The sequence below is a fragment of the Mandrillus leucophaeus genome, unplaced genomic scaffold (assembly GCF_000951045.1).
Source record: "Mandrillus leucophaeus isolate KB7577 unplaced genomic scaffold, Mleu.le_1.0 Scaffold123, whole genome shotgun sequence".
Taxonomy (NCBI): Eukaryota; Metazoa; Chordata; class Mammalia; order Primates; family Cercopithecidae; genus Mandrillus; species Mandrillus leucophaeus.
Window position 1 is genome coordinate 3,465,677 of NW_012100654.1, and position 10,576 is coordinate 3,476,252.

General features: G+C 50.7%; 1 protein-coding gene across 2 annotated transcripts in view; it reads left to right on the forward strand.

Annotated features, from left to right (window-relative positions):
• The window catches only part of MYLK (myosin light chain kinase), a 226,897-nt gene that overhangs the window by 194,879 nt on the left and 21,442 nt on the right, over positions 1 to 10,576 (forward strand). For both annotated transcript variants that reach the window (XM_011971548.1, XM_011971549.1), the window contains 2 exons: positions 3,804 to 4,021; positions 6,096 to 6,219. In XM_011971548.1, coding sequence (XP_011826938.1) covers positions 3,804 to 4,021; positions 6,096 to 6,219 — 342 coding nt within the window. The remainder of the gene's footprint in view (positions 1 to 3,803; positions 4,022 to 6,095; positions 6,220 to 10,576) is intronic.

Genomic DNA, 10,576 nt, shown 5'->3' on the forward strand with positions numbered 1-10,576 from the left:
ACTTGGGACCTTGGCCAGGTCGCCAAGAGTAGGAACTTGGTAAGAACTCAGTCAACCAAAGAAGAAGGAAACAGGTTCATACTCCATCTATACATCCCTTCCAGCTTAAACACTCTAAGACTTGACCACTGAGAAGGGAAAGGATGATTTTCACCAGTGCAATGTGCTACCCTTGTTGGATGGAGAAACTGAGATTAAAAGAAGGATGATGCCTGGGGATAGAAAAATGGAAATGTATTCCAGGGTCCCAGCCTTAAGTTAAGTTGCCTCAGATCTAGTGGGAAATAGTAATGAATGTGTCTTCAGCCTTTCTGACTTCTGATTACTGGATGAGCCCCCACCATATAGCAGTTGGTCTGACACAGTGGTTCTTTCAGACCCCTGACCTACTTGGGCTTGTCCTTTTGGAAGTGCTTGGGACATTCCAGGTGGTAGTGGGACCCTGAGCATTGAAGACAATGTGAAGTTTAAGCTGTGTCATCCATGGCTCATCTCATGTTTGTGCTACTATTAGCAAAATTTATCAAAGAACGTTCCAGCTGACTGCCATGGGGCAAGGAGCAGAGGGTCTCGAGTCCCCTGACAGCACCATTCCTCCTTGCTTTCTATGAGCCAAGGTCTAGGGTTTGGGGGATGAATCTGATTCCTTAGGTTAGGGATCACTTATTTATTTAGTCATTCGCTCACTCACCATTAATTTATTAAGCCTAATCTTGGCCCTTGGCATCCCATTTCTGTGGGTGGCAATTTCTGTCTATCAAACCAATATTTTCCACCCATAGCGTTGAGTAATTTGAAAAGAAACCCACAGAACCATTAATCCTGCCTGTTTAGCCCCTTCCATCTTAGAAAGTTGAACCATAGGAACAGTTTTCAAAATATATTATGTCTGAATAGGATTGAACCTGTTTGAATTTATATTGAATAGGTTTCCTCCAGAAATGCATCAGGAATTATCTCCATGGCTCAGATTCCCACCACTTATTGCCTCAGACGTTCGCAAGGGCATTGAAAACAATGGTTACTTGCTTTTTCAGAATATTTAAAATTTAAACGTAAACATTTTGGAGCACCTTGTCTGTACCAAATATAGTTGGAGGCAAATAAGGGTCTAGAGATGAGCCCGCCACCTGTGATGTGTTCAGAACTTCAAGGCAAAGCCAACTTGACACAGAAAGTGCAGAGACGAAGCCATGGACATAAGGCCATGGAAAGTGTAGAGACAAGGCCGTGGACATAAGGCCATGGAAAGTGAAGAGACAAGGCCGTGGACATAAGGCCATGGATGCCCAGTGAGGCAAAGATCATTCCATATGAGGAAATGGGGAGTGACTTTTTCAGAGGGTGTGAATTTCAGCTGGCCTCCCAGGAGTGGTAGTTGAGTAAGCCAGTATTTCTCAAACTTATCTGATCATAAGGATGACCTGGAGTAATTATTACAAATATAGATCCCTAAATCTCTCCCAAGACTTTCTAAATCAAAATCTCCAGAGGAAGTGCTTGGGAATTTGTATTTTTAATAAGAGCCCCAAGTGATTCTTTACATAGAAAACTGATCATTGATATTGAGCATTGACTGTGTGCCAGACACTTCCAAGCACTTTACATGTGTTGACTCATTTGGTCTTTGGAGCCACCCTGTGAGGTGGGGCTGTTTTTAATCTGCATCTTACAAATGAGGAAAATGAAGCACCGAGATGTTAAGAACTGGCTGAGACCTAAGAATGTAGATGAGAGTTTTACTTGGAGCCCTGGTAGAGAGCACTAGAAATGGGGGGCATGAGGACAAGAGCACCACCTGCTGGCCATTTGGGGACCTCCTTCTCAGATGGGTTTTAAAGTGTCAGTTCTAGCTCCCTCCAACTGTCACTGGCACAGACTGACCTTCTCCAGTTCAGCCCTTCCAGAAGTGAGTGTGTGTGTCATGTGGCAGAGGCTGTGGTATACTGGGCCCCACAGTGCATCCCTGTCTCTGTCCTGCAGGGGTCAGTGACAAGATCCACCTAGCCTACCACAGCTTATCAGACAATAAGTAAGAAGTGTTGAGCACCTTCTATGTGTCAGGCATGATACTTTACAAAGGCTCCTACGTTCCTAAAAACTCTATGAGGCAGGGATAGATAAGGAAACTGGGACTCAGAAAGGTTAAGCAACTTGCCCAATGTCACACAGCTCATAAAAGGCAGCAGCAGGATTCAAACTCAACTCCTTTCCTCTTCATGAGGACTCTCTGTAGGAGAGGAAATACCCTTGCAAGAGGACAGGCCCAGAACCCACCCGGCCTTGTTCAACTGGTGGACCTACAGACCACTGTAGAAACATGAGCTTATGCCTGGGTGACAGAGTGAGACCCTGTCTCTACAAAACATTTAAAAAATAAGCCAGGTGCGGTGGCACATACCTATAGTCCTAGCTACTTGGGAGGCTGAGGCAACAGGATGACTTGAGCCCAGGAGTTCAAAGTTATGTTGAGCTATGATCACAGAACTGCGCTCAAGCCTGGGTGACAGAGCAAGACCCTGTCTCAAAAACGAAGGAAAGGAAAGGAAGGGAAGGGGAGGGGGGAAGGAGGGAAGGGAGGGAGGGAGGGACAGAGGAAGGCAGGCAGGCAGGAAAGAAGGAAGGAAGGAAGGTTGGTTATAAGCCAGACATGATGGCTTATGCCTGTAATCCCAGCACTTTGGGAGGCTGAGGTGAGATAATCGCTGGAGGCCAGGAGTTCCAGACCAGCCGGGGCTCCCCTCCCCTCCTCCTTCCTTTCCTTTCTTTCGCTTTTGAGACCGGGTCATACTCTGTCACCCAGGCATGAGCGCAGTTGTGTGATCATAGGTCAACATAACTTTGAACTCCTTGTCTCTACCAAAAAAAAAAAAAAAAAAAATTGAAAAAGAAAAAAAGAAAAGTGAGCTTACTGATATCTAGGTGCTGCATAAGTTACCAGAGAGATGCTTTAAACTTGCTAAGCAGAGACCAAGAAAGGTGGGTCAGAGGGCTAGGACAGGGGAACAGAGACAACTCGTGCAACTCAGGCGGGGGCGGTGCATTTGCACTGAAGGGCGATATGCTGATGGCTGAGACCCCGGGGCAGTCCCTAGCAGAGGATGCATGCCTGTGGCTGCAGAAGCCAAGTTGACTAGACATAGCCAGGATCCAAAGCCTATCCAGGTAGAAAGGATTACACAGCTGGGGCAAGGAAGAGGTCCAGGGGAGACCAGTTAATTATGACTTCAGGGAGTAAACCAATACTATAGACCTAGCCAGAGTAAGCAGATCTGTCACAGCTGTAGGTATAATGGGTTATAGCCAACTAATTTTAGAAAATTTGCTGAGGCTTATTATTGAAGATTGAAGATATTTTTCCGTTCCTGGCTATGCAAAACAAATGCTTGTGGTAACTGTGAGTATTTTGAACTTGAGTTCCCTGTGACTAAAAGACACACTAGGGCACAAGAATGTTCCCTTAGGCATGTGTGGTCATTCGAGGGAAAGAGACTGTTCAGAGGTCACTCTTTTTGTTAAGAAGATCATGTCTGGATCTCTCTGTTCACACCCACCTCTGAAACTGCCTAGCGTAGATGCTTCCCTGAGTCTCCAGTAGTGGGTGCAGGGCAGGGTTCCCTGATGGGAAACCAGGCCCTGACCCTTCTTCCATGTTGGAAGGGTGGGGGATTCAGGAAGTGCCCATCACCCCCATTGCCTGGACTTTCCTGCGAGTTTCTCCCCAGCCTACCCTGACCAGACTCCCTGCCAGCCTGGCCTCCGTGAGCTTGTGGCCTGACCACCCCGTGCACGTGTTCCCACAGTGTGTCAGGAGGTGAGCTGTTTGAGCGCATCATTGACGAGGACTTCGAGCTGACGGAGCGCGAGTGCATCAAGTACATGCGGCAGATCTCAGAGGGGGTGGAGTACATCCACAAGCAGGGCATCGTGCACCTGGACCTCAAGCCGGAGAACATCATGTGTGTCAACAAGACGGGCACCAGGATCAAGCTCATCGACTTTGGTCTGGCCAGGAGGCTGGGTAAGGCTCATTTCCCACAGACACCAGCGTGTATTGCAGTGGCCGTTTCCCCTCACAGTAAGTGTGAGAGAAAATGTACAATATTGGGGTTAAATCCGAGACCATGAAGACTTCTCAGGTTCGAATCCTGCCCCTACCACTTACTGGATGTGACAGTAAGCCTCAAATTCCCCATCAGAAAAGTGGGATCATAGTAAGACCTAACTCACAGATTCGTTAGGAGTATCAGATGTGTTAATATAGGTAAAGGGATGGGAAGAGTGCCTTGCGCATAGTAAGACTGCTTAGGTGTTAGTGTACATATGATGATGATTATTCCCTTTTGTTTTTCACTCTGGTGCCATTAGCAGCAAAAGTCATTTTGGTGATGGTGGCTCTGTACATCTGCATCATACTGTACAGTTTCTAGAGCACTTTCACATAAAAATAATCCCTGTGATTCTCACCATGAGGTGGGCAGGGTAGATTTTATGAGCCCCATCTTATAGACTGGGAAACAAGGGTTCACAATAACTTTGCCCAGGAGGTCCCACTGTGAGCCAGGGGATGTGCTGGGGTTGAAACAAGGACCCCAGACCTTGCTGAGAGTGCTCTGTAGCACCTCTGACTCTTATGCTAGCCAGGAGAGAGGTCACGGGGGAGGCGGTCAGGGTCTCAAGGCCAGCCCTGAAAGCGTTTTGGTAGGTGCCTACCTGGCTCACATTCTGCCTGCATACAGCCTGCCTCTGCAGCCCTTTGATGTCCCAGTGATTGAGGAAACAGCTTCATCCTCCCTTCTCAGCCACTGCCCTGCTAGCAAGGAGCCCTAGGGCTGGGGTGAGCTGGCTTTATTTCACCACCCTGCAGGGAGTAGAAAGGAGGGGCCAAATGAATGCCACCCAATAAACGTCTCCTAGGACGCTCAGTGCTGGCTGAGGCTGTGTTGGTCATAAAGAGGAAAGGGGCAAGGTGGGGGGCGAGTTTCCGATAGACCACGACTGGTCTGGTGGTCAGCGCGGTCAGGTGAGAAGCACACCTCAGCGCTGGGTGCGTGTGCCTGCTCTGCTCACTCCTGCCAACGGGACAGGGTAGAGGCAGTGACTGGCGTACAGGGCCTGCCTTTGAACAGTGACCACCAATAAATTAAACAAATAGAGAGGCCGCTGTCCTCAGGAGTTGGCAGTGTCAGAGCCCAGGGAACACAAGGCCCAGGTTCCACTGGTGAGGGATATTGTGGGAGCAACCGTGTCCACCAAGGACCAGAGAACTGGGAAAAGGCTAAAATGTAGCAGAAAGGGCTGAGAGGCAGGAATTGGAGCAGAGCTTTCACATCTGAGGGCTGTTAAATGCTTTGTTTTAGAACATTTGCTGTGAGCTCTGCGAAGTTAAGCGAGACCATAGGTACCTGCCTTTTGCACATATTAACAGGCATCTCTGGTCCTTTATGGCCAAGAGGTACCACCCTGGGGTTGAAGCCTCTCCCAGCTACCCTCCCAGCAGCTCCTGGAGGACAGCCATGAAGCTGTGTGAGGAGTAGGAGAGGCAGGAGGGAGGAGTGGTGGTAAGCATGGCTCAGGAGTCGGACTACCTGGGCTTGAGTCCTGACCACCACTTGTTAACGAGGTGGGGAAACCACTGCACTTCCCTGGGCCTCACTTCCTCAGCAGCACGGGCATTATACCTACCCCTTAGGGTTGGTGAGAACCCTTGTAAAGCTGCCAGCGGGGTACATAGGACATAGTGAATGCTAGAGATTATTATTAAGCATAAGTGACAGTCCCTGCCTAGGGGAACTAACTCATGAGAGAGACAGACTCACAAAAAGACCATTCAGGGGCAGGTGCTTTAATGGCCTCTTCTCCCCCTGCCCAACCTGAACAGGACATTTCAGGTGAGTGTGCGGTTTGTTGGTTTCACTGGTGTGTTGATGCACCTGTTTAACAAGGAAGTCAGATGTCTCTGTGCCTGTTCTCTGTGCCGAAGCCTGTGTCTGGCCCCTCCCAGGTTGGGGTCAACACACAGATTTGGGCAGCTGCTGGCCTCAAGCGGGCTCCGTGATGTGCTGGCAATTTATCCCTCTCCATCCTGGTTTCAGAGAATGCGGGGTCCCTGAAGGTCCTCTTTGGCACCCCGGAGTTTGTGGCTCCTGAAGTGATCAACTATGAGCCCATCGGCTATGCCACAGACATGTGGAGCATCGGGGTCATCTGCTACATCCTGTGAGTCTCGGGGCACTTGATGGACCGGTGGGTGGGGGCTGAGGTTTCCAAAGGAGAGTCCCCAGGCTGCCCTGCCATTGTCATGATGGGGAGCCCGCCCCAGAGTCAGGAGGGTGGCAGGCTCCCCTCCCATCCCTGGCAGCCCACCCTGCTCCTGGGCTCCCAGGAAGTCAGTAGCCTGCATATTCTGTAGCATCATGTAGCTACACATGCCGAGATCCCCATTCTGGGAGCTCACTGTCCCCAAGGCTGGCCAGCCTGTGGCCTTTGGTCAGAAGGATGGGAAATGTGGCTGGCACCAAATAATAAAACTTCACTTGTGTGGGTATACAAAGAAGGAGGGCAGGAGGCCAGGGGCATATCTCTGGGCATCCTTATTGTCTTCAGGGCATAACACTCCATCCTTATGGCATGGGGACCCCAACTACCAGCCTCATCTCTGAGTCCAGTATATGGATGAATTAATAAACACTATTGATGATCGAGCCTTCAATGGGATGAACAGACAAAAGAAAGTAACACAGTAATTAGAACTGAAAAATCAGGTGGGAAATCCAAAGCCATTTCAATGAACAATACTATAGGAGAGAGGAGGTCAGCCATCTAGGCCAGCGTGCTTCACAAACATTAACATGCCTGACTCACCTAGGCAGCTCCTTACATTGCAGGGTTTTTGTTCAGGTCTGGGTGACCTGAGATGCTACATTTCTAACAGGCTCTAGGTCTGCGACTGTGCTGGTTCAATGACTGCGCTCTGAGTAACAAGGCTTGAGAACACTCTCTCGGTGGGCTCTGGCTGCTTTAGTCCCTGAAGCCCCAGGGTGCGGACAGTCATTAGCCTCAGAACTTGTGTGGCAGCCCCTGAACCTGTGTGGCCACATGCAGTTATGGGATGGTGTCCCCAAAGATGCAGATGTGTATGCTTTCATTCGATAATGTTTTTACTGTCAGAACAAGAGGAAAAATTTAACATTTTCAAAGAAAATGAGGAAGACCTCTAGGAATACTTTCTCAGACCCCTGGGGCTTTCAGACCCCAATGTGAGAAAAGGCTCTGGGTGATTCTGATGCACAGCCAGGTTTAGAAGCCAGTGTTACAAAAGCTTTAGCAGAAGTGGGGTGACTTTTGTGCAATGTGACTTTTTCACATGCTCAGGAGCTTTACTCACTGTGGCCTGTTAGGACAGTCCCCTCAGTGGAACCTGCGCCACAGGCATTGTAGCCCAGTTATCCTCTTTCCTGCCTGGAATGAGCCGCACCACCACTGCCTCCCCCAGATCAGCAGAAAAACCCAGGGCCAGGTGTGCATTGCCTTGCCCGTCTCCCTGCTCCGCCCCCTCCTAGAGAAGGGGCACTGACAAGTGAAGACAGCAGCTGGACCGAGCTTGACTCCTGGCTCCCTAGATAAGTAAGGAATAGCAGGGTAGGGGGCGGGGCCAGCCTGCCCCTTTGAGGGTGGCCCCAGGCCTGGGCCGTGTTAACCTCTGGCCCCCGGAAAAACACCAGACCCTTGAGAAGCAGTCCTTGGTCAGCTCTCTGTTCAGCCCCAGCTGCCCTGTGGTCTGGCTTGGTCGCCGGGTCCCCCTCCAGCCGTCATGGAGACTTGCCTTACTGTTGATTCTTCAGTGGGTTTTCCCACTGCTGTGGCATCAGGATCTTCTGCAGCTATAGATTTTCACATAGGACCTTGTTTGGTCCTCAGAACAAACCCAAGAGTAGGTCATGGCAGGGATTCAATCTTCATGTGGCGTTGAGGTGACAGGGGCCAAGGAAGCCCATGTGGCTGCCCACTTCCCACAGTCGGGCCAGGGACCAGCCGTCTCAGTTTGCCAGATAGGACTTTCGATGCTAACATGGGAACAGTTCCAGGCAAACCAGGACAATCGGTCTGTGACAGAGCAGTGACTAGACTGCTCACTAAGTTTTCACCAGTGTAACCTCTACTCAGATCAAGAAACCAAGCACTGCCAGGCCCCCACAGCCCTCTGGTGCCCCTCCCTGTTACCAACCCCCAGAGGTCACCATTACCCTCATGGCTAATGTCAATGAAATAATACAGAAAGAAGTGTCTGGCTTTTTTTGCTTGACATCGTTTGTGAGATTCATTCATAGTACTATGTGTCATTGTAGACTGTTTATTCTCAGTGTTACGTAGTATCCCGTTGTGTGAATATAATCCAGTTAATTTATCCGTTCTGCTTTGATAGGCTTTTGAGTGGGTTCCAGTTTGGCCATTGGAAGCATTCTGGTTCATGTGTTTCAGTGAACATATTTGTACATTTCTGTTGGATGTATAATCTAGAACTAGAATAACTGGGTCATAAGGGCACTTTATTGTCAAATGAGAGTTCTTTTAGGTGGAGGAACATAGTAATTTGGACACTATGCTACCTTGTTTACCAGATTACTTTTAAAGCAAAGACCAAGAACTAGGGCAGAGTTTTGGAAATGGGGAGAAGATAGTTTTGATGCTGCAGGTGCTTGGGCAGGAGGTGTCAGGAGGGAGGAGGGGTATGTGCGGCAGGGACCCAGGCCAGGTGGCACAGACTCAGCCTGGATCAATCCTGTGCCACATCTTGGCTCCTGGACCCCCACTGTGAGCCACTGCCCTCTGGGGCTTTTCCAGGCTGACTCTCTCAGCGTGGATGGAAGTCAGGGAGTTCCCCGCCCAAGCCAGGGCTCTCAACAGAGACTCCTGCTGGAAAAAAACGTTCACGCCAAGGAGGTGGTATCTTTTAAGCTCCTGCTATGCAGAACTCAGGAACCACTGCTGGGAGCACCCAAAAGAGGCTCTCTGGTGGCCCTCATGGCATCTTCTGCCCCACTCTGTCCCTCTCTTTGGAGCCTAGTCATCTGTCGGGCAGTCCCTGTCTGGGCAACTTCCACCTTTGTACCAGAGAGCCCCTCCTGTTCTCCTTTCTGAGGCCAGTGAGAGATGGAGAGGCCAGGGAGTTCTGAGGCCAGTGAGAGATGGAGAGGCCAGGGAGTTGGAAGGGAAGGCAACAGACCGTGTCACCATAGGACGATGTGACTTTACTCTCTCACACCCAGCCCAGCCATCAGGGCAGTTCCTGGCCCTATAGGGAAGGAGCAGATGGGGTCGTGGAGCCCCCACACTCTCACCCCAGATCCTGAAGGGAGACAGTAGGTTGTGTGAGTACTTAGAGACCTTCTGAAGTTAGCAATAGCCATGTGGTTTCTGGCAGGAAGTGACAGTACCAGAGAGCTGGAGGCCACACTTCCGTATGGAAGAAATCCTAAGCCTGCCTCCGTTTAACAGCACTCCTCCCGCTGCTGTCTCCCTCCCCTACTTCCTGGACTTGGTACTTCCTTGCTGCCTGTGGGGAGGCCACAACAGCTCTTCTCCATGCCCGTCCCTCACCCTACTTCACAATGCCTTCTCCAGCCTCCCTCAAGCCAGAGTGAACCAGCAATGGCTGCTCTGCTTCCTCCTCCTGCCTCTTCCTGACCGGGCCCAGCAGCACAGCCTTCCCATTCATGCTTATTTGTTTGTCCAACACCCACCATGGTGCAGACAGCTGTCAGCTGTCCCTCCCCACCCTGGTGTGTGGTCGGGAGATGCCAGGAGGGAGGAGAGGTGTGTGTGGCAGGGAAGCAGGTCAGCTCTTCTGGTGACAGCTGCCCAGTCAGCTGAGGAGGGGTCACGACAGTACCGGGGCATCAGGGCCTCCTCAAACCAGGGTCTGGCTGCAGGGCTCCTCAGCCTGATCCAGTAACCTCTGCCTTCCCCACCCGGGGCTGCCACTGCCCTCTCTGCTGCTGAACCTGGAAATGTGCTTTGATTCCAGCCCTAGGATCCCTGCTCCCTCCTCAAGCCCCACCACCACCTTCAACTTTTACTAACAGAACTAAACCCCACGTCACTGCTTCCTCGGCCAGTCCACAAAATGATGCACAGCTCTTCCTGTGAACCTACTCAGCCCTCTCAGCTCTCCCACCAGAGTATCAGATGGCTAATATGGATAAAAGACTAACCCCTTCCCAGCAGTCAGTAGTTCCATCAGCAGATGTGTGGTCCCCTTAGCTGGCCACTGATACAGTCGGGGCATCTATCTGCTGCTTAAAACACAACACAGAAGCCAGGTGCAGTAGTGCGCACCTGTGGTCCCAGCTACTCAGGAGGCTATCATGGGAGGATCACTTGAGGTCAGGAGTTCAAGACCAGCCTGGCTGATATAGCAAGACCCCCATTTCTCTTTTTTTTTTGAGACGGAGTCCCGCTCTGCCGCCCAGGCTAGAGTGCAGTGGCCGGATCTCAGCTCACTGCAAGCTCCGCCTCCCGGGTTTATGCCATTCTCCTGCCTCAGCCTCCCGAGTAGCTGGGACTACAGGCGCCC